At 50.4% G+C, this 22878-nt stretch overlaps 5 protein-coding genes across 5 annotated transcripts; 4 read left to right on the top strand and 1 right to left on the bottom strand.

The window, feature by feature from the left end:
- Positions 1 to 226: 226 nt before the first annotated feature.
- A1O9_02974 (xaa-Pro aminopeptidase) lies at positions 227 to 2136 on the bottom strand (the record flags this gene model as incomplete). Its single annotated transcript, XM_013408544.1, has 2 exons — positions 227 to 1781; positions 1835 to 2136. 2 exons carry the CDS (start codon positions 2134 to 2136, stop codon positions 227 to 229), a joined length of 1857 nt encoding a protein of 618 aa, XP_013263998.1.
- A 760-nt stretch (positions 2137 to 2896) lies between these two features.
- A1O9_02973 (uncharacterized protein) lies at positions 2897 to 6022 on the top strand (the record flags this gene model as incomplete). The annotated part of the gene is made up of 2 exons (XM_013408543.1): positions 2897 to 3096; positions 3148 to 6022. 2 exons carry the CDS (start codon positions 2897 to 2899, stop codon positions 6020 to 6022), a joined length of 3075 nt encoding a protein of 1024 aa, XP_013263997.1.
- Positions 6023 to 7575: 1553 nt separating this feature from the next.
- Positions 7576 to 10779, top strand: A1O9_02972 (uncharacterized protein; the record flags this gene model as incomplete). Its single annotated transcript, XM_013408542.1, has 3 exons — positions 7576 to 10036; positions 10106 to 10302; positions 10429 to 10779. 3 exons carry the CDS (start codon positions 7576 to 7578, stop codon positions 10777 to 10779), a joined length of 3009 nt encoding a protein of 1002 aa, XP_013263996.1.
- A 2405-nt stretch (positions 10780 to 13184) lies between these two features.
- On the top strand, positions 13185 to 14268 carry A1O9_02971 (uncharacterized protein; the record flags this gene model as incomplete). Its single annotated transcript, XM_013408541.1, has 3 exons — positions 13185 to 13259; positions 13330 to 13418; positions 13518 to 14268. Coding segments are annotated over 3 exons (915 nt in total), but the record flags the coding sequence as incomplete, so codon positions are not given.
- A 7371-nt stretch (positions 14269 to 21639) lies between these two features.
- On the top strand, positions 21640 to 22867 carry A1O9_02970 (uncharacterized protein; the record flags this gene model as incomplete). Its single annotated transcript, XM_013408540.1, has 3 exons — positions 21640 to 21775; positions 21824 to 22153; positions 22200 to 22867. Coding segments are annotated over 3 exons (1134 nt in total), but the record flags the coding sequence as incomplete, so codon positions are not given.
- Positions 22868 to 22878: the final 11 nt, after the last annotated feature.

Here is a 22878-nt window from a genome sequence, read left to right as displayed (position 1 = left end):
GATGCTATTTGCTCTATCGCACTAGCCACATAAATACCTGGTTTCTAGCTTGGTATGAATTTGCTAGCTTGTCAAACAGGCGTAAACGGGGTTGTTGTGCTCGAAGCAGGTCCGTGAGCGATGCTCCACAGGCTTCCTTGTTGTTGTTTGATAGTTGAGGTGATGATGTACCCCAAAGTCATTCCTTGTACTTGGTCAAGCCATCCGTGACCAGGGTCACTGCCCATCAGATTGGGGCTGTCTCTCGTGTCAACCACTTCGTCGTCCGTTCATCATCCTTGAAGAAACCGCTTGTCTTCTCCCACACCTCCTTGTGATAGTCGTTCAGCCAGTCTATCTCCTCGGGGTCCAGCAACTTAGGATCAGTCAACTTCCTGCACATCGGTACTAGGGTGACATGTTCAAAGCTGATCCATGGCTTGTCGCCAAACTTATGGTTCGTGGTCGCTTCCCGGGCCATAATCATGTTTTCTATACGAATACCAAAATTGCCATCTTCATAGTATCCAGGTTCGTCGGAAATAACATTCCCGATGCTTAGGGCCACCTCGGAATAGGCAGCTCGAGTCCCAATACCAACGGGACCTTCATGGACATTGAGAAATGAGCCGACCCCATGTCCTGTACCATGACGGTAATCAAGACCTTCACGCCATAGATGCTGTCTTGCAAAAGCATCGATGGCGAAACCTGTAGTCCCTTTGGGGAAGACAGCTCGATCAAGTGAAATAACGCCTTTTAAGACTAGAGTATACGCTTTGATTTCCATTGCTGTAGGCTTGGTGAAGTGGAGTGTCCGTGTGGTATCAGTAGTTCCGTCAAGGTATTGTGCCCCAGAATCACAGAGATAAATTGCCTTTGGATCCACAATGGAGCAGTTGCCGCGTTCGGGAGAGTAATGAATGACAGCAGCATTTGGACCGGTCGACGAGATAGTCGGGAAGGATAGGCCTTTAAAATGGTCTCCTCTCGACCTAATTTCCTCCAATTTGTCTGCCGCTTGAACTTCATCCAAAGTCTTGCCTTTGTTGACTAGTTCATCTTCCAACCAGGCAAAATATTCAATCAACGCGGCACCATCTCGGATATGACACTGTCTCATTCCCTCCAGTTCAGTGGCATTCTTGATGGCTTTGGCGTCAGTGATAGGACTTCGTACTTCTTCGACCTTATCTTCACCACCAAGCCCCAGGCTCAAGGCCCACGACGATTTATTTGATAGTAGGAGCTTTTGGGGTTTAGACTTGGTGGTACTGTTAGCGTCAGCCTCATTGACCGCAGTCTCGGCAATAGCGGTGAGGTCGGAGAATAAGGCATCATAGGGTTTGATCTCCACAAATTCACCTAGAAAGTCTCTGATCTCCTGACCGATTTTGGCGGCGTCAACATACAATGTTGCTGAGTTTGGAGTGACTGCAGCGTAAGAAAAGAAGACAGGGTTATACGGAATATCACTGCCTCGAAGGTTGAAAAGCCAGGCAACTTCATCGAGCATGGACACCACCATGCCGGCCGACTTCTTCTTTTTCAAGTCTTTTCGAAGATCCTCAAGTTTCTCCTGGAATGATTTGCCAGCATACTTATCAGATAAAACAATAACGGGCTCTGCTGGTCTATTCGGTCGATCTGTCCAAATGCGGTCAATGAGATTTTCTGAGACCCCAACCAGGGTTGCGTGCGATTGCTTTTTCAGAGTTGCACTCAATTTCCGAGCATCTATAGAGGTAATAAGGGTAGGGTCGACACCGACGGTCTTGCCCCCTTCTGCTTGCTCTGTCGTCCTAGTTTCAGCTCAGTCTTGTGTACGAAACCTGATCTGATGGATCAATCGTACCATTCTTGCCAGGTAGGGACATCTTCTAGACCTTGTTTTAATAGTAACCAGTTGGCATCGAGCTGCTTGGAGGCTTGGTTGAAGTATCGACCATCTGTTGCTAGAGCAGCCTTGTCAAGTGTAATGACAGCAGTGCCTGCAGAACCGCTGAATCCACAGATATGTTCTCTTCTAGCATCGCAGGGCGCGATGTACTCTGACTGGTGGCTGTCCTCTGAGGGAACTATGTAGATATCCACTTTGTGCTTTTGCATCAACTCGCGCAAGTGCGCTAGGCGCTTAGTCGTATCAACCGTCTCCATTTCGAGGGAGTGTAGGGAATTAGAGAAAGAAAAGGATCGTACAGAAGGCAGGCGGCACAGATACGTCGACGATTGGAGCGGGGTGTGAGGCCGTCGTAGTAGTGAAGGGAAACGGAAGAGAGACCAGCGCATCGAAGTGCGAGGGAGAGATAGAGACGACGTAGTAACGACGGAAAGGAAGGTGACGATGAACTACCACCCAAGCAGAGTTGTTGGTGGCATGAAAATGGCAAATAGGGTTGTATGTCGTATGTCGCACGTCGCATGGATGTCAACAATGATAAATCATGATATGGGCCATGGGCTATGGACGAAACGGGAAATTCAAAGTCCAAGTCGTTCCTGCAGCAAAGCCGTGCACCCATGCATCCTCACCCAGCGCGTGCCTTCCCTTCGGACAATTTTTCCCTAACCACTTTTACCATTTCTCTCTCCCAACTTTATTCCTCCTTCAATTGATTTTATATCTTAACCTGAACTTGCCCAACAAAAAGATATCTACAACGTGATGCCCAGAGGAGCAAACGGCGTAGAGACAACAAAGTTACTTGATCGTTTGCCCTCTTTCCATGACTTGACAATGACATCAAGCGCTGCCTCATGGTCGCACAACATACTCCAGTAAGGCTGACATGTGGGCGTAACCGTTTTGCTGGTCATTTCTTCAGCCCCTGGAATATCATTGTTTCTAAGGCTTTGGTTCTCTGTTTTCTTCAAAAGAGCCATGCTTCCATCCACCTGATCTTACCTCATCATCAAAATGGAACAACTTATCGCAGAACTCTACCATCCTGCCAATCAGGCTTCGCCAGAACGAGTCAATGCCCTCCAGAGACAAATACAGCAAATACAGCGACAGAAGTCTGCATGGCAGCTGGGTCTCGATCTCCTGCATAATGATGAAGCGGTTGTACGCTTCTACGGAGCTTTGACTCTTACCATCAAAATTAATGCGGACTGGTAGGTTGAACACCTATTTACCTCCCGGTATTGCTACTAATTGCTGCCTAGGGAGAGTGATGAGATCTCTCAAGATCAACGAATGAGGTCCTATCTCATCGAAGCGCTCGTTACGCATTATGTGCATCTGGTCAAGTTACCAGACGCAACTTTTGTGCTCCAGAAGTTATGCTCGACGCTCGTGACACTTTTCGCGAGGTCAGATTCAGGTTGGATGCTTCCAGTACGCCATGTCCTGGGATGTCTGCTTAATGACCAATATTTGCCTCAGAATGATCTTCCTGAGATGACACAGTTACTTAACGCTGCAAAAAGCTGTTCCTTATCTCAGCTGAAAGGAGTGATTATGGTAATCACCACTCTGGCAGAGGATACAACAGGTTCTTCAACCAATACCAAGGAAGAAGGGGGGATTCAAGAACGCCTTTCTATGAACTGTATAGACACATGGGAAGTCTATGACTTTTGTCTTCATCGACTGCTTGAAGTCGTTGTTTCGAACCAGCATCCTGAACATCCGGGACATCATGACAATGCAAACTCATCAGTCTCATTGAACGACTCTTTCGAGATTATCAAGATGATTTTGAAAGGAGTGCCATTGTGGGCCAGCATCACCCGGAATGCAAACTACCTTGACAAAGATCAAAGGCAGAATGTTGAGACCATCTCGAAACGCTGTATCAATTCCTCCATGGAAGCTTTCCATGTGGATGATCTAGTATCCGGAGTCTTGCAAATGTTTGTCTCCCTTCACCACTCTTCCGCCAAACTCGTTCACGACGCAGTTCCCAGCTTTCCAATCAGCATCACGGGCAGTCAGAGGGCTCAGTCATTACTGGAGTCGCTTGTCCGGGGTGATTTCGAGCCTGAAGGAATTCTCTACGTTGACTTCTTAGACACGGTGATTAGTCAGGTTGACACTACCAATTCTGAGTACCTTTATGACGACCGCTATCGTATAATCCTTCAAAGTATGTTGAAGCTGCTTCGCTGTGAAGGTATTGCCGCCATCGATGATCCTGTATGCCAGATTGCTCTTGAGAAAATCAACGAAATGGTCGAAGGCTTTACCGATTGGGAGGAGGACGGGGATGCCCGGGGTCTTCTTCAGGCTATCACAATTGATGCATGTCAGGCTGCCTTAGTCAAAGTCAGGCTCCCCTTCGAGCAGATGTCTGCAGAAACACAGGACTGGGATGCAGACGATCGTGCCAAGTTTCAAGACTTCCGTTACGATGTTCAAGATTACTTTCAATCAGCTTTCACTCTACTGGGAAACAGTTTGATTGAGGAGATTGTGAATACAGTCATCGTACCACAAGATCCTCCAAATTGGAGCATCTTTGAAGCTGGGGTATTCAGCCTTACAGCTTTCTCAGATACGATGTCGGCTGAACCGGATATATATGACGGGCTTATCACAACCGTGCTAAGCAGTCCTGGCTGGCGTTGTATTCTGGAATCATCCCAAGACATTCCCGATCGGGCCCGCCAGACTGGAATCCGCTTCATTACGGAAAACGTTGTATATCTACAACGACATCCGGATCGGCTGATATCAATGTTAAACTTCCTCTTCTCGTCATTGCATCTACAAGCATCCAGTGTATCCGCGTCTCGTGCGATCTACAATCTTTGCGATTCTCATCGAAGCATCCTTGCAGCGGGCCTTCCGCAATTTATGGCTGCTCTACACTCAATAGCGGACTCTGGGGAGGCTGAGAGACATAGGATATATGCTGCGGTAGCGGCTGTTATCCAAGCACTACCTAGAGAAGAATTGAAAACCGTGCCACTATCCGAGTTACTATCTGCAGCTAGTGGCCCCCTATTGAGAATCCAAGTCGACGATGGAACTGGGCAGGAATTACTAGCAATTTGTACGGATACAATGCAGACTCTTGCTTCAATTGGCAAAGGTTTGAGAGCGTCCTCGGATGTCCCAGTAGAATTGGACGCATCTGCGCCTGATCAACCGTCATTCTGGATTCATGGTCCTGGACAAACAATTCAAGCAAATGTCTTGGCCATATATGGCTCAGTTGTGCAGACAGTCAATAAGCACGCGGATAACATCTTCGTGGAGGCATGTTGTGATTTCATCCGGTCTGGCTTCACTGAGGAGCACCCATCGGCCTTCAAGTTTCGAGATACGATTGGACTCGACCTTGTGAGTTCGCTCATCAGCATCGGAAACCCGAATATTGACTCCACAATGGCATGCGCTTCGAGTTTCATGGCTTCTGTAGATCAAAGCAGCATCGAGGCCTGCATCAGTGGATTATTGCATCCGATTGCGATTAATCAGCAGGCGATTGTAGCGGAGTTTCGGCAGTCAGGGCAGCTACTTAGCAGCACGTTTTCTTCGAGCTCTTTGGAGTTCCAGGCTCGTTTGATAACCAAGTGGGGGGACATTTGGTACAGCATGCCTGACAGCGACAGAATAATGGGTATCGCTATGGAACTGTCCTTGATACTTTTAGCGGACCCAGACACCTTACCTAGACGATCATCTGCATCATTTTTAGCAGCATTTGCAGGGTTTTCGGGGCCAGATGGAGTGGTTGAGCCAGATTTACAGGTAAGAATCCAAGGAGTCCTTCAGGAATATGGTCCTCGGATTTTGGGACTTGTGCTACGCCTTGTTGGTGGTGAGTGTGCCCGATCAGAACTCGAAATCATTTCGGATACCTTGAAGCGGTTCATTCAGAAACAATTCATGTTTACCAAACAAGTGCTTCGGGAAGCTGTGGAAGAGGAACGGGGAATTCTGAGTGAGAAGGCCTTCAAGGTAACCACAATTGATCAACGGAAGCGGTTTCTGGCACAATTAGAGACTTTGCGTGGTTCGAGAAAGACGAACGATGTTGTGAAAGACTTTTGGATTGCCTGTAGGGGCAGTGGTTTTGGGTACATCGCCTAAGCTGTATACAAAGCACATCCGTGGTCCCCCAAGACGCGAGAGATAGCAACAAGAACTTCCTGCCCAATTAGGCTCATTAGACTCGATATCACGTCGATCATAAGAACTTTGCCATACCATGTCAATAGGACTGAGCACTGGGGACTGTGGAAGGCTAGATGATGAAAATGTCCAGTCCTTTGCGCGTATTTTTAGTACGGAGCTTGGATCATGACGCCCCACGCAGCAGGCGAGTCATGGTATCCTTGTGGCATGTCATATTCGGGAGAGAGGCTATCTAGGATGGGTAGAGCTTTTGACCACGGGTAATAGGAATGGATCACTGACACTTTGGCAGCTGTCTCGATCCCTCAGCACGTTATTATTGTGGTGTCACTCGACGCATTCAGTACGTACTAGCTGGATGGACAGGGAACCAAGTTCGTTCAAAGTGAAATGCCTTTGTCGCTTATAGACTTCCCTAAGTTCGAGAGTACGAGTAGGTATTCAGCATGTAAACAGTTCTGATAGTAGTGGCATCCGCAGCATCCGGCGTCTGGCGTTTGGCGTCTATGACCTTCCTCCTCTATTGATTTGTGGAGGCGTTGGGGGGGGGGGGGGGGTTGTAGGATGAAACTCCGCAGGGCCTAATTTGCCGATGACACAACCTGCGACAGGCGCCTCTGCTCTCCTCGTTAAACGCTTCCATTCTCCCCAACACCAGCAAGAGGGGAGGTATCACAAATCTGACAGCGTACTCCATACGCAGCCTGACATAACCTTCTCCCGCTGGACGGACATTCCCTTCCTTTGAACTGCATGACGATGTAACTTGCTACCACATACACCTATTTCTTTGCGCAATGGGCACCAACCCCTATGCCGTCAATGGCGGCACTCGACCCTCCAACAGCGGCAATCCCTATGCAACCAGCAACAATTCGAGTTCAAATCCGAATCCCTATGCCGCTACGAATACCCCGAATACCATCTCAAGTGGCCGTTACGCCGATCCATACCTCTCTTCACAAAACAATGCCTCCTCTGCCTCCGTGAACAGTTTTGGTTCTCAGGAACGCAGGCTTCGTTCAAATCCATACGAGCAACGCGACCGAGACTCTCCTGGCCCGCCCCCTTCTGGAAGATCTGGTTCTGGCTCTGGTGGAGGAAGCGGCGGCGGTGGTGGGTATGGTGGACTTCCACCTCCAAGAGCCAGATATCAGGATGCACCACCGCCTCCACGAAATGAATACAACTCGAGCCGCGAGAGGGAACCCCAAAACTATGATCAGAGACCGCAGCAGCAGCAACAGCAACAGCAACAACCCCCGCCACCTCTACAACAGCAACACCAACGTCCCCCGACCCGAGAAAGAGAGAGGATGTATAATGACCCGAGAATGCGCGAGGTTAGAGAAAATCGAGGCCCCATGCCACCTCCCATGCCTATCCCGCAAAAACAGTCCGTTTCCAGTCTCAAACAGCAGGTACCAACAAACGGATCCAGCTTGCAGAAATATCCTCCTCCCGAGAACGCCAATCGACATTATTCTCCTCGTCGACCACCGAAAGGGATGGAGGAGATCATGCGACACATTCAATCGGACTGGAAGGACATGGATGGCGATGACTGCATCCCAGTCAAGGTTGCCCTCAGGCTCATGGACCCCAGCTCCCTCGGTTTGGCTGATAAAGAAGGTGACTTCGCTGATACACATGTTGATCTACAAAAGAGCTTGAAGACGGTGGTTAACGAACATTACACCGATTTCAACAGTGCCGTCGGAACTTATCATAAGATTCAGAATGCGATCAGGGAAAGCCAGAGTCGAGTGAGACAACTCAAGAGCGGTCTGATGAACGTGAAAGGGAGCATGTTGACTACACGGCCCGAGCTGAGAACGCTTGCCGAGCAAAGTGGGGAGCTCGACGATATGATCGTCATGTTGAGCAATTTGGAGGCTTTAAAACTGATACCAACAAAGTTGGAAGAGAAAATCAGCGAGAAGAAGTTTCTTGGAGCGGTGGACTTGTTGATGGAGAGTCTTAAAGGCATCACTAAGAGTGACTATGACGGTATTGGTGCCATCTCAGATCTGAGAAGCTATTTCACCAACCAGGAAGGCACGTTGCTGGATATTCTCGTTGAAGAGCTCCACGACCACCTCTACTTGAGAAGCCCCTACTGCAAAGACCGGTGGAAGGGAAAGAGCGCTACAGGAGAAGACCGGGATCCAAAAGATCATCTCCTGGGTGCTGGTGTCAACCCGTGGGATCGACCATTCAATCATTATTTGACCAATGCTGATCTCACCACTCCCATGGTGGAGGATGCTTCCAAAAATCCAGAGGCTGATACCTTCTATTACATTCATATGATCGTGGAATCTTTGAATAAGCTCGGCCAATTAGGTGAGGCAATTTCAAGGATCGAGCAACGTATGCCGATGGAGCTATACAAAGTGGTTGAAAAGACGAATCACGATATCGATGCTAAATACCCCTCCCATCTAAGGGGACAGACCGCCAAAGGTGGTAGGAAAGTCTTGTCTCTCCACGTCGATGATGGTAGAAACCAAGTGTTGTCAGATTTCCTGTGGACACTGTATTCAAAATTCGAGGCGATAGCCGAATCTCATCGAGTTCTGCATGAGGTGGTAAGTGGCGTCGTCTTCAGAGAAAAGCTGCCGAAACCCGAGCGTTACATCGGGGGCTTTAAAGAATTGTGGAAGTTATACCAGATGGAGATGCGCTCATTGTTACATGACTATCTTGCGACGAACGGTGACATGACTTTACGATCCGGCCTGACCACCACAAGCAGTACCGACATTTTCGCTCGATCGCAGCGAGATAAAAATAAAAAGATGTTCAAACTGTCGGAGATGGACCAGAAGTCAGAGGCTATGAAAGCGGAAGAAGAAGAACTTGATGAGATCCTCAAGAGCTCCGTTCCTGGATTGGTGAGCAAATCGCGGGCGAGGAATGGAGCCGATCTCCTATCAGATCGTGGTGGTCAGGATAGCACCGCAGCTGGCCACAAATTGCTAGTTGAACCCGGCGTTTTCAACATGACCGTTCTATTGGCTCCATCATTGACGTTCTTGCAGCGTCTTAAGGATGTTGTCCCATCTACCTCGAGTATCCCGATGAGCACCCTAACATCCTTCCTCGACGACTTCCTGATCAATGTCTTTCACCCTCAACTTGAGGATGCTGTGACAGAGCTCTGTGCACAGTGCATGATAGACTTGGATGCCTTCTCTGAAGACACTCAGTGGTCGAAACATTCACCACATCCCATCTTTAAGGGTACAATTGCCTTCTTGGGGTTGGTGCGTGCGTTCTCAAGCATGCTGAGTGCTATTCCACAAGATCAAATCTTTACGCAGCTCATTATCAATCAACTTGTTACTTACTATGACAAATGCTTTGGCTATTACAAGTCCCTGGTCAGCAGAGTCGCACCGTCGAATGCCAATCCGAATATCAACACTCTGTCGCTCAAAGCAGCTGCATCGTGGGCAGAATCGGGCGATGTACACGACATCGCCGTTCAAGTACTAAAATACGACCGGACCAGCAGCGACGGACCCCGCCTACCAGAGCTCATCACCAAAGAAGTCCAAGCACTCCTCGCAGCCACCAAAGCCAACCCGCTCTCATCCTACGACATCATATCTGATCCAAAATCAGTTCATCAGCTCTCGCTGCTGTTCAATAGTATGCAGTGGTTATCTTCAGCCTTGTCACAGCTCCGCCATGTCGATGCGACAGCCTCTCATGGACATACACGATCAGCCTCTCAAAGCAGAAACCCTCGTCGCTGGACATTAGTGGCAAGCCTCCGTTCACCGAATAAACTTCCCACTCATCCAGGTGCTGTCGTCCCCATCTACCTCCCTCTAACTTCAGAAACCGCCATTCCTTTCGATCACACATTGACCTCGTTCCGCACCCTCGCCCAAACTACATTATTGACCCTACATATTGATATCCGCTGTGGCATTATTCACCAACTTGGCCGAACACTTGGTGGACCTGATGTCACTAGTGCGCTTTCTCCCTCCGACAACCGCGACTCCTCTGTCCTGCCGGCAGTAGACTCTGGCCTGTACCCATACGTCCTTGCATCTCTACCAAGCTCCGCCTCTCCGCTCGTTCTGGAACTCAATAATGACCTCATCGCCTTCGACTCTAACATTGCAAGCTATCTCGGCATGAAGGAGCAGAACTTCATTCTCCTCGGGCTTGCGAAGCTGGTTGACCGCTACCTCGTCGTCGCAGCGGATTCCATCGGAGTCATGAATACCAACGGCGCCGAACGAATCCGGATCGATGCCATGGTTATCCAACAGAATTTGAGAGCGATCCTCGCAACCACGACGCCAAAACGACAGAGCATACTGGACCAAGTGCAAAACAAGAGCGACACAACCGACACCGCTACAGGCCTAGGCATTATCTCCTCGGGAACCACACCGTCTTCATCGACGCCAGACAGCGACGAACTCGACGCCGGCATCCTGACCTCCTCCTCACGCTACTACGACCTCTTCCTGAGCGGCCCCGAGTCAGTGATTCAATACATCAAGGACACGAAGGCACAGCAGGGCCATAACAAGGAAGTCGGATACACCTACGATGAGCTCCGCACGCTAATAGAGCTTTGGTTCAGTGCGAAGCTCAGGGGCGAGGACCGCGAAGAGAGCATCAAGGCCCGCAAACGTCTCCAGGAGGTCCTGCTCGAGCTGGGCGAGGTCATGTGGGATTCTTGAACCTCCAAAAAGGGGCGGGATCTCAACTGCGCCCGCAGGCGCCCAGGCTTAGACGTGGAGGTATGGAAGAGTATACAACATGAGTGCGATCTTTTCTATCTTGGGTTTTCTAGATGAGATAGACAAGTAAGCTATGAGTGTGCGAGTCGTTATGAGAATCATTCTTCCTTTCGTTCTAGTATGCTCTCTCTCTCTCTCTCTCTCTCTGTGTGTGTGTGTGTGTGTGTGTGTGTCTGTTTGAAATTCGTCCCGTATTTCCTCTGCGCCCTTAACTACCGAGGGCAGGGTAGGATGTAGAAAGAAGCTCCACGGGAGGAAAAGCGCGGCGTAGTTTGTCAATGGGCTCGAGGTTCCCTCGTATCTGTATCAACCACAAACGGGTTCCCTCCCTCTGACCTTTTACACTGCGCTATCTACTACATCTTCAGGGGCTGGGCGAGTGGGCGAGGGCTGCCTCTTCAGACACAATCTCAGCGGTACCAGAAGTTTTGTTTGTAACTGCCGAGTTCCCAAGTTCCAAGTTGGTAGGGTGAACTGTCGCACACTCTCGCCGCTGCATGGTATTTCGACCTCTTTCGCAGTTGATGATTGCCCAGCGCATCCGAAGCTTGAGCTTTCATTGTTCTCTTGGCTTTGTATCTGCTCCTTCGTTCCACGATCTGCTCAGCAGGAGACGCCTTGCCTTGTGATTTTCCTCAATCTTTCTCGATACCAATATAGTGCATTCGGGCTGGGCGAAATGCTTTTTGGACGAGTGGGATGAATGAGGTGAGGTGTCTCGAGTCTAAAACCTGTTCAAAGATGGGGACAGGCGGTGACTTGGGTCAGAGAGCGAGAGGGATCCGGACGATATTCGTGGTTTGAAGGCCAGCGACGATGATTGACTGGGCCCATATGCTGCAAAGTAGTCTCAGGTGTGGCTCTGGGCAATTCTGTATCTGGGCTTGACGCATGATGGGTTGAATGGGTCTTGAACAGGCTGCCAGGCTTTGCATGGCCACCATCCAGACCAGTGGACTCGTTCTGTCGACGTCTAGGTGGCGCGAGGACCGACTCTCAGTGATGTCTGCGTTGAAATAACGGTAGGTTTCCAATTCCAACTGGGATGAATGAACTGCTATATATCGTTGGACTCTGCGCCGTAGACGGGGGCGGATCCAAAGCCCGGAACTTGGTTCCCAGATACCTTCTGTTCGCCACCTTTGGTCTTCTTTCGAGAGGCCCCGAATCGTTTCGAGTCGCAAGATTCCTACAATCGCTGAGCCTGATGGGAAGTCATAACTCGCAAGCCATTGAGCAGGTATGATCGTGCAAACTTGGTTTTTGTCACAGATTAAGCCGCCTAAATGCAGGAGTGCTATGGCGCCATCGGTCGCCAATACAATTGCTTCGTTTGATTTGTCCAATTAGGGATGCGGCCCAGGAAATCGCCTTTGCAGTTAGGGAGGAGCACTAGAGGAGGAACCCCAGTACATCCATTGATCGAGAGAGTCACCTAGCGTACCACGCAATGGCGAAAGGCATGTAGTGAATGGAGAATAGCCAGTGTCTGGGTCGACTTGGACTTGAGTTGGTGACAGGACAATGGCTCTGGATGTTATTTCCAGGCAGGCGCTTCGGCGCTTGTTACCAGGTTGTAGTCGGGACAACATAGGAGTTTTTATCGTCTCGAATGGGACAGGTCCTGGGTAGGCCGGTATTGTCACCTTCAGGCTGCTATCAGCGCTGGTGTCAGCGGGCTGAATTCGAGCTCGATAGTGTCTTCCATCGGTCGGATGTTGACAGACAAAGATGGCTCTTAGCGTCACCGCTGTTTGAAAAACATTCCTCACACTTACCAACCTTTTGGGGGGGGAGGGTTGGACCCACGTCTGACCACCTCATACATATTCTTACCTCGTCTTCACTGGTGCATGGTAGCAAAAGGACAAACGATCGCCAAGTTCGCTTTGTGCAACACCAACGTCGCTTAGCCAACGCCCTCCTCGCAAGCACAGCTTGCCCCCTCAACCACGTTATCAGCGCACTTATCGAGTGAAAAGGTCTTTTTAGATTGTTCCAGCACAATTTAGGAGTGCGTAGCACGTCCACTGAACGAGATTGCGGGGCAGAGGAGTCAGGTAGCATAGCACAAATCGAGGACGGTTTTAATTGCCACAAGCCAAGCCATTGATCTTGGAGCCTTGCGGGGAACTTCAATATATTGAGCATTCGCCACTCCTGTGTAGGGCTCCGCCAACCTCCAAGTAGACAACTCTTACCCAGGCCCAAATTTCGGCTTGTTGGTCGCACCAGCGCAAAGGGGAAAACCCGGATAGCCCAGCGTCTAAGTGGTGTGGCTTAGAATGCCCAATTCCAAAGAGAAACGACCAGGCCGGCTCCGACCAAAACCAAACTTCGGACAGGAGGCCGCCGAGCAGTCCAAGACTCGAATTCGGATAGGACGTGCTTGTGATCGATGTAAACTCAAGAAGTCGAAGGTAAGGCTGCTGGTCGAGTGAGATTTTTGCTGAATTGTCGCGGAGGCATGCTCGGCTAACATTTGAATAGTGCGATGGCAACAACCCATGCTCTGGCTGTAAAGCTAGTGATAGTGTGTGCGAATATAGTGCGCGTAGGAGACGAGAGGCGAGGGATTGGTGAGTGCACAGAACTGAAGTTGTTTTGCTAGTTTCTATCGTAGTATACTTGACACTCTGATCTTCCATGCCGTAATCTAACCAGTGCTTATTGATCAGGTATTGGGAGATGCGTGACATCGTCGACGAGGCCTTACAAAGTCTTTATTGGGCTTGTAGAGAGGGAAGGGGTTTTCCAGGCGTGATTCCCGATGAGAGCAATGGTCACGTTTCAACGGATGCCATCCTGCGTGGATTGGGATTCGTGCCTCCTGTGGTGGAACCTAGGACAGGATCTGGTCATGCATCACATTCAGCTCTTGATGACGCAGGGGAGACCCCAGAAAGATCATACCATCCGCCAGATGTACTTCCTCATCGCCGCTCTACCAATTCATCCATCGTAGCACAGGTGCCACTTGCAGGTACACCCGAAAGCCCCATACTTGAAGACCGAAACGGTCAACAGAAAGACCAACTTGACCACCGCGGGTTTCAACGGAACACTCCAGTCCATGGCCCAGGATCAATCAGTCTCCATCCGCAGCTCGGACTTGCCATGGAGAGTGACATCGACTCGGCCATGTTCCATGATGGCGATATTGGGACAGCGAATGTTGATCGTGCGAGATCGTCTACATCAGGTATCCCAAACTTCCGACTGCCCACCCAAATGAAGGACAACCAGCATTATTTGTTAGGAGGACTCGACCCCAAAGTCCAAGAGTCTGGCATCGGAGCGGATCATGGTCCACTGAACAAGCAGGATGGCAGATGGGAAGATCAATCGGAAACAAAGTCTGGCGAGATGCTACCGTGGCCAGGGACGCTGGCGGCGGTATCCCGCAATGCTAGGCAGAATAGCAGTGGTGTCAATCCGCCATCAACTCGGTGATGGTATGAGACCAGCGAAATCTAGAGTCGCTAGAGCCGTCCAGCACCTACCAGTCTATGGATACTGCGTGGAAACGCCTTTGGAGACGGGTGTTGGATCAAGGAAACCCAGAACCTCCTTGCTCAAATTTCCAAATGCTTGGGATGGCGAGAGAACCTATCTCCAATAGGTCGCTCGCAAGCAGAAGGCCGGGGCGACAGTACAGTAGATTAAATATTTGTAAAGGAGAAGCCAACAGCCGCGCTTGGGAAGTCTGTTGGAATTGAGAAAGCACTCAGGTACATGGTAGGACTGAGCAGAACAAGCATTAACGAAGGAGCGACCGCCACTCTGGAAGATAGATCTGATCAGTCATATGCGTGGGGTGTCCTGGATACAGGCGAGGTGAAAAGGTCGGAAAAGGAATCCGGGAAGAACGGATCTTGACGTCCTTAAGTAACTTGAATACCTAACTTCTTAACCAGCAGGGAGACAACTTGACTGATTGGCTAGTAGTTACTAGTCACCAATTGGCCCTAGATTATTGTGAGCGTTGAGGACACTTGCGGCGCTTCGGCTAGCACCCAGTCGCCCCAGAATATCTCGGTATCAAGTGCAATCCGAGTATCTGACCTTCACGCGGGCGGCATTAACAATTTGGCGACATGTTTGATAAATTGGTTGGGGGGAGCCTTCACATCCGTTCCCCTGGAGCTTGAGGCTCTGGTTGAAGGACTGCTTAGCGCTGATAGCTCAAGATCCCATATCGTGGCCTGCTTAATGTCTATAGAGCCACCAAACGAAAGAAGAAAATTTGGCGCACTTTGGTTAGTTGACCGATTATTTTGCCTTGCGTCGCCGTGCAGGCTTCTGAGGAAGCACAGTAGGAGTCAAGCCTAACTGGACGACGACACCTCGGACCCCTGGGCTACATTAAACATAGAGCTCGATAGGTAACTCACTGTACCACTTCCTTCGCCTTCCAAAGACAATTGTCTGACTGAAGGTCATACATAGTCATGAACGTGGTTTACATATGCTCAGAAGCAGTGGCCTGCGCTTGGGCAAAAACTGTTTACCAACTCTTACTTGATGTTGGTTCCGCCATCTTGCCTGGTATAGCTAAGGAGATTTCGTAGTAAGAGGGCGTCGTGTCGCTGAGAACAAGATTGCTGCACGTGGTAGTAACTGAGTATTGGGAGGAAGTCGATCGAAACCAATAGCCAGGGGGTCTCTCCATGGACCACTACCTCGTACCGCTGCGCCCACAACTCTCATACATTATAGTCGATAGTGACAAAGACTTCGCCTGCCCATTGTCATTTAAGAAGAGTAAAGGAGATTCGACAGTATCGAGGCCGAGGGGACCAGAGTGGATTGACCTGGAACCAGACTGTGCTTGCTGTTTCTACTCTGAAGCACAGACTTGAATCGTAGTGATTGGCATCTTAGAAACTTGGGACAAGATCAGTTCGTAGGGCGTGGAGAATGGAAACCATCAATACTCAGAACCTGGGTAGTCATAATACCGATGTTGATCGAGGGTCGACTTGCTGAGATCAGTCCAACGCGAGCAAGTAATGCCAAGGCGACATTGAAAGACTTAAGCGAATACGGTTATGAGTGCAGATTTTGGCTGAACAGGGGCTGTGGATCCTGGCGATAGGCAGATGATAGCCTAATGGTAGTCGAAACCCTACCCGCCAGTGCCCACAGCGATGTGGTGCCGATCACCTTGAAACAAAAGGAATGAAGGATGTATCGCGGAGGAGGACAACCCCTCATCGGCATTATTGAAAGGCAACGTGTAGAGGCCCAAGCTCTGAACGGTTGAAGCCGCTTGAAACACATATCGCACAAAGTGTACCTACTGGTTCCGTAGCCGAGCCACCTGCTCCTGTGTCGTTGATGGCCTGAGTATTCCATCTCGGACTATTTCGCAAACAAAAGAGTGGGTGTGGCGATGATACGCTGGTAAATTGCGAGCCTCGGCAATCATCAATATGTGAAGACGCGTCAAGGCTGATCTTGGAGGCTCGCTTGACCGATCGCTCGCTCAGATATTTTGTGTCGATCACTGAACTGAAACGATCACCGTCCAGAGCCTGAAGAGGTCGAGGCAGTGAGGTCATGATGGATGCTACGGCGCACCGAGGTTGGTGCAGGACACAGATAGTTGGTGCGAGTCGCAGAATTGTCACACAGTCAGTGGTGAGCAAGAATACATAGTATCGTGGTTGAGGGATTGGGCGCTCCTTTTAATCTCGTGTGAATTGAAATTGAGATCGCTTGTCCTGAGGTTCCATACTCGACATAACCGGGCGCAATGGAGGATAGAAACATGAGCAAATATCATTCAAGGAATTGGGATCAGGGAGCGGAGGATAGAATAATACAGGCCAATACATGCCCTCCTCCTGAGATACAGACGCTCTTTCGGATACAACTCCGCCCAGATTCCAGGCGATCTAGATAAATAGTTAACTATGGAGTAACCAGGTTACCTAGTGGGCGCCTGGGCGTTTAACTTACTTGAGTCAGGCAATCTCTGCCTTTTCAGAAATGCAGTTGACCGGAGAGGCCGCGTGCAGGGGTGGATCTGGCCCGGCGCTGTCAACGTTGGGCTAGGCTGCGAGAGGTGGCAAACCTGTTATCGCTATATTTCGCCGATAGCTCTGGTCATCTGGAGACAAACGATAGCCCCGGAAGCCTGTAGTTGGAAGGTGCAAGTCTTTGGCACTGTACTAACTCATTAGTAGCTACGTAGCTAACTCACAAGATGCTTCCCTGTAGACGAAGTCACCGCCAAACTGCTAATGGTCCCAGCATCCATGGAGGCTTAAGACACACGACTATCGAATCAGTTGAAGTGCTTCTGGCCCTACGCTACGGAAGACATACGGCCCTCAAGTGGCAAGCCACACCTTCCAGTCCTCGTAGAACTAACAGTGTGGGCTTGATCAACATCTGTTGAAATCTCCACACCGATCTACAAGCTAAACGATCGTGGGCGTTTCGGGGCATCCTTCCAAGTCCCCGTTTGTCTATAGCAGCCACCAAGCTCATTTGAAGCCAGAAGAGCTAGATGCTAGAGAGTTTACGAACGCGTCAAGAAAATGTCTTGTCCTTTTGCGTCTCCCTCTGTGGCCGATGGATGCCCAAGACGTTGAGGCTCTGAGATCTCGGCTCTTAGGTACAAGCAGGATCTTTCCAGTAACGAGCTAGGAAAGTCCAATCGCTCTGGGGTTGGCAGTGGAAGCGCCCAATTCCCTAGCGACGAGAGCAGCGGCGTGGTGGGAATGGGAATGGGAATGGGAATGGGAATTCGTAGTTGAAGGTCTTATCTTGGCCAACCTGCTCGTATATCTAGCACCCTGAGTGTTTGAAATCAGGATAGATCAATGCAATCAATGACTTGGAGGCTCAGGGAGGTGTAGCTGTTCACCAAACTTAATCAAATACTTCGTACTCCGGACGAGGTGCTCCGGGCCAAGGAGGGAGTTAGGGTTACCAACTTCCAAGTACATACTGTACAGTAGTTAGAGGCATAGGGGGCTCACTGTGGAGAAGCTCCATGCGCGAAGCTGGGACCAAGAGCCGGTATCCCAGGACCTTGCTAGCTCCTGGAGCTACCGGATTTTCTCCAAACCATCATGATCCTCGCTTCGAGACCGTAACACTGGATGCCGGGATGGCTGGACTGCAGAGTGATGTGGCAGGCTGATGGCGCGGGCGCGTCCTCAAGACTCGTTTGCCAGACCCAGTGTAAACCTGTGGCGTCCCGATACATGTACTCCCCCAGCCATAGAATGTGCAAAGAATCCCGCGAGAAATGGCAGCAGTTTTATTGTTAGCTCATTACGCTGCTTGGGTTGAAGCGTGAAGAAGGGCGACTTGTTCACAACCTTGTGACCTGACCTGCCTCCTCGGTAGGGATCCGTATCCTAGTTGCACATCAACATGGAAGGGCTCTCTCCGATCCACAAGAATGCTTGAAGGCCTGCTCTTGCTCAATCAGTCCAGTGTAGCCGATCCAGCACTACTAAGGACTTGTAGGACATGTCCATAGGCCCAATAGTTCGTGGCCAGTACGGGTATACTACGTCCACGAGGAGCGTGCTTCAAAACCATGTTAGTGCCCGTTCCCACATGAGTTCAGCAGTCGGGGCGGCAGGAGTCGTGACTCGTGAGCTGTTGCTGACTACAGTCGGCTTTGGCCCACGTGGAAACCTCCCACATGGCTGGTAACCAGAGAGGCCCAGAGGTTTCGTTACGGATAACGGGAGCAAAGTGTACGTACCTCGTACAGTACCTGTCTCTTATAGGACCGGGGCTACGTCCCTGAGGATGCCCGGTCCAGACTTTTGGGTGCCAAGGGGGTTGTCATCGAATGCCTTTCTTGAGAAACGGCACGATTGCTTGGTCGCGTCGGTCGCTAGGCGTACAGTATGTCTGTACGAAGTGGCCCGCAGCGGTGGTGCTTCTTCCATGTGGTACCCCCGCCGGGCCCCAAACTGATAGAGATGCGAGGTGGTACACTTGCGGTTTAGGGTTCGGATTGTCCTTTCAAGCATAGACAAAAAGTCTCCTGACATTCCAACGTCATGGCTCTGAACATCTGGCTGGCTCGGAGCATACTTCCGCTGGGACTAGATTCGTCTTCTGCGGTCGATTTCGTCTTGCTGCAAGCGCCTACGCCTAAAAACGCGACCTTTGGCGTCCGTGTGGATGGTTCCTGACAAGCCTCTTTTTGGTGCGGATTCTGCAGATCGTTTTTGCGTTTCGTACGGATACGAGCAGCAGATGCTACGAGTAGAGCCCAAGCTCCAGATCGAGCCTGGGCCCCTACATGGACGCCTCCAACACCCCATTGTCGGTTAGCCACAATTGCGACCACTTACAGGGGGGCTGGAGACGCTTCATCGAGGGCCGTCTCAGTACCTGCTAGTCCCGCATTGGTCCTGGACTGGCCAGAAACATGCCAGTCGGCATCTTGGAGGACTGTTAACCCCGCCAAAGTGCGAGGCTCAAGGGGGGGGGTCTAAGCCCAGGAGCTTCAACCCAGTGCTCGGTTAAGTCTGCTGAACAAAATACTTACGAGCCCTCCGTACTCCGTACGGAATCCCCAGCTCCGATTGACCTTGGTGTCACTATTTCTGGCAATTTCCATTCGCGTCGTTGGTTGGAAAGGAACCGGCCTACCCGAAGGATGACGCAGCTTCGATACCAGACTCCCGTTGCACGAGTCCTCGGAAGTTGGAGATCAGAATTCTTCCTCGCTTCTCGCTCTTCTCTGGTCGTCGTTGAGTAGGGATTCTGTGTTTGACTCTGGACCTTGCCATCTACTCGTAGCTAGTGCCTGCCCTCTAGTTTGTTAATGATTGCATGTGGCCCCACTGAGAGCATCGTGACTGGTGCGCTTCTTGCGTCGCAAGTATGAGAGGTAATAATTCACCTGCAACGGATACCTACACTCCACTCCATATCTGAAAGTCAAAAATCCTCATCGATATCTGCGAACGGTCGTTCAGCTGCAAAGTGGAGGGCCCCGAGCGAGACCAAAGCCTATGCGCAAATGGGAGGCGTTGGCATTAGGATCGCCATGATAGTTTCCCCAGCTCGGCGGTCACCGCGAGGTACCTTTCACCGACCTGGAAGATCAGTGCATGAGAATCCCTCCGTCCCAACCGGTATTCGGTGCTAACCCCGTAGTCAAATGGCGTGGCTTACGAGCCTCGACTTCGGGTCTGGTGCCGTGATATAGATTTCGCACGCCAGGACTAGAAATAAACCCTTCGACTTAGTTTATACCCAGAAAGTGTTCTGTTGCAAGTTCGAGATCGGCAAGTTCCAGCTGCAGTCCCAGAGTTCGCAAGATTCCCTTCTCGGATATGTCGAAAGTTCGCAGATGCTGAATCCCCATGGTATTGGGCCATTGTCCTCCATGACCCCCCGGTCCCTGTATTATCACCATTGAAATCGCCCCCATTCTCATTGGCCCCCAGCCGCAAATGTAGATCTTCGCTGCTGGGCTTTCGTGCAAGTCCACAGATCTCCCTAAGTTTACCAATTCCCTGGCAAGCGATCATCTTTTCCTCACTTGGACAGGTGGGGGGCCTTTTCCACGATGCTGGCCGACCACTCTGTTCCGTGAATCTGTTCAGCAATTGAGCACATCATCAGGCCTGTCCGACCAGTGTCAAGAGAAGACGTATTTCTTGAGCGGAGTCTATCTTGCTCACCCTGTCAGCTCGTGTCTGGCTAAGGGCCTCCTCTCATCGGTCCTGTGGTCTGGACTCGCTCCTCGTTGCGACTCAGAACATTGTTTTCGGCCTTTTTGAGTCTGCCTAGCATAAAATCCGTAGATGGGGAGCCCCAAACCTTCTTGACTCAGCACTCAACCCAGGGTGGGGATCCCCTTCACAGGGGTGTCCGTACCATCCAGCACTTGGCCCAAACCTCGGGGCCAGCTAACTAACTAGTCAATTGGGCTCGATCCACGCCATGGGGTCTCTCATCGGCTCTCGGTAAGCTCCAAAGGCCAATAGTTGAATAGACTCACAGACCCTGTCTCCGTTGAGGCTAATCGAACTAATTTGGGTGTCGTGGTATGCCCACCATCCTGTCCAACAGGGCACACTTGACCCACGAAAGTTCAACAAAGCATGCGAGATCAGTTTCTGCCATTAGAATACATCCCCATCTGAAAGCCCTGTTCCTGTTCTGCATGTTCAAGCGCTTGAGCATCTATGTGATTCGTTTCCATGCTGCATTGATTCGTGGGTCCTGTGGCAGAAGCTGTTCGGGAAAAGCTGGAAGGACTCCTTGCGAACCCTTTTTCCGATTTCCTCCAGCGACCAGTCAGTCTGACTTAATCTTGGGACAAGAACGAAGCCCGATCTTCGGTCTTGCTCCTCAGACCAACCTTGTTGTTTTCTGTCTCCCTGTCATTCTGTTGTACTTGGGAAACTCTATTGCAATCGACGTTCTCGACCTCGAACAATCTTTCAATAAAGTCTCGTTCGGAGGGAGTTCATAGTACGTTCGCTTACAACTCGACACGAAAACCCACCCCAAGGACGTCAATCCTTCTAGCACGGTTTCAGCCTCACATGTCTGATGTCGGTTTTCTTTAGGTGTCCGATGGCGTCAGAAGTGAAAAGTTTCAACTCGAGATTGTGACGCGGAGCAACTGCAAATTAAAGCGCTCAGTCTGTGTACCAAAAACTGGCCCCGTCTCTGGTATATTTTTCTTCATTAAGTGAAGCGCAGCAGTGGCAAGATAGCAGGGGAATGCGAAAAGAAGCAAACCACCTTGATATATCCTCAGGAAGTGTTGAATTGATAGAACCAGAAGAATATGAGGATATGAACATGCCGGGTTTGGTTCGAAAGGATAGTCTGTCGCCGTATTCGCACACCATGTCAGCAGAAGCTCCACCATTGTCGCCGGCCGATAAAAAGAGGAATAAATTAGGTTATCATCGCACAGCTGTGGCATGCGGTTAGACCCCTCGTTGCTGTATTATGATAACTTGTTAACACCCTCTAGGTCATTGCCGCCGTCGCAAGATTCGTTGCATTCCTGCCTTCGACGATCAGAGTGGCCGCTGCCAGAATTGTATACGCTTGAAGAAGGACTGTCACTTCTTTCCCGTTGACCAGCAGAGTCCAGCACCTGGACCGAAGCGTACTCGAAAGCCGACTGACGGGGTCCAAGAAAGTGAGACTTCCGTCTCTTCGTCACCCGCGGGCGGTGTTCTTAGAAGTAACTCCTTTGATCAGCTCGATGCTGGAGAAGGTGTAATGGACACTCCCCCAATGGGAAAAGGTAGCCCAGGTTTTCACTATCAACATGGGCAAAGGTCCTTCTCTAGCCATGGTAAATGAAAAGCATCACTCACTGAAGCTTCAAACTAAGAGTCGAGTAGGACTTCAATATCATCCACAATACGATCCAAGTTTGCAGCCACAACCGCAACCAGAAGATCTTATGGCCTCGCCTTATGATAGTCATTCACCTCGCACGTTGAGCAGTGATGCGACCAACGCGCAATACTACCAGCAGTACAATCATCCCTTACAGGGATCATACCACGCCCCATTTGCCTCAGCCTCTTTACCCTCTACCGCCACGGGATTAGCGCAAGGAAGTGGCTACCCGTATCCTACCGGGATACCCAATGGCTATCAATGGGGACAACATCCCGCTCCGTCGAGATCCATGTCAACAGGAGAGTCAGAAGACTTGACCCATGGGTTTTCCCATCCATATAGAACCAACACTTATCCATCTTTCGAACGGCGGATGACGGGTGAAATGCAGCAGATCCCATCCACAAATGCCGGGTATGTGACTATGAGTATCGGCAGTTCGTCATCCACGATACCTGCGCAACTGCGTGAGCCATCCACATACCACCCAATGCATATGGGAATGCAGCAAGACTGGTCCAGTGGTGGTCAATCAGGCCAGATGCCTGGAACAACAGGAAGTGACTACCCCTCTAGTTGGTATCCTCAACAGGAGTTGACAGATTTAAGAGAAGAGGAGGATCATCCACATCTAGTATCTTCTCGAGACCATCCCTTACGACGAGGAGATCA

Source organism: Exophiala aquamarina, assembly GCF_000709125.1.
Source record: "Exophiala aquamarina CBS 119918 chromosome Unknown aczIA-supercont1.2, whole genome shotgun sequence".
Taxonomy (NCBI): Eukaryota; Fungi; Ascomycota; class Eurotiomycetes; order Chaetothyriales; family Herpotrichiellaceae; genus Exophiala; species Exophiala aquamarina.
This window is presented reverse-complemented; position numbering and strand designations above follow the sequence as displayed.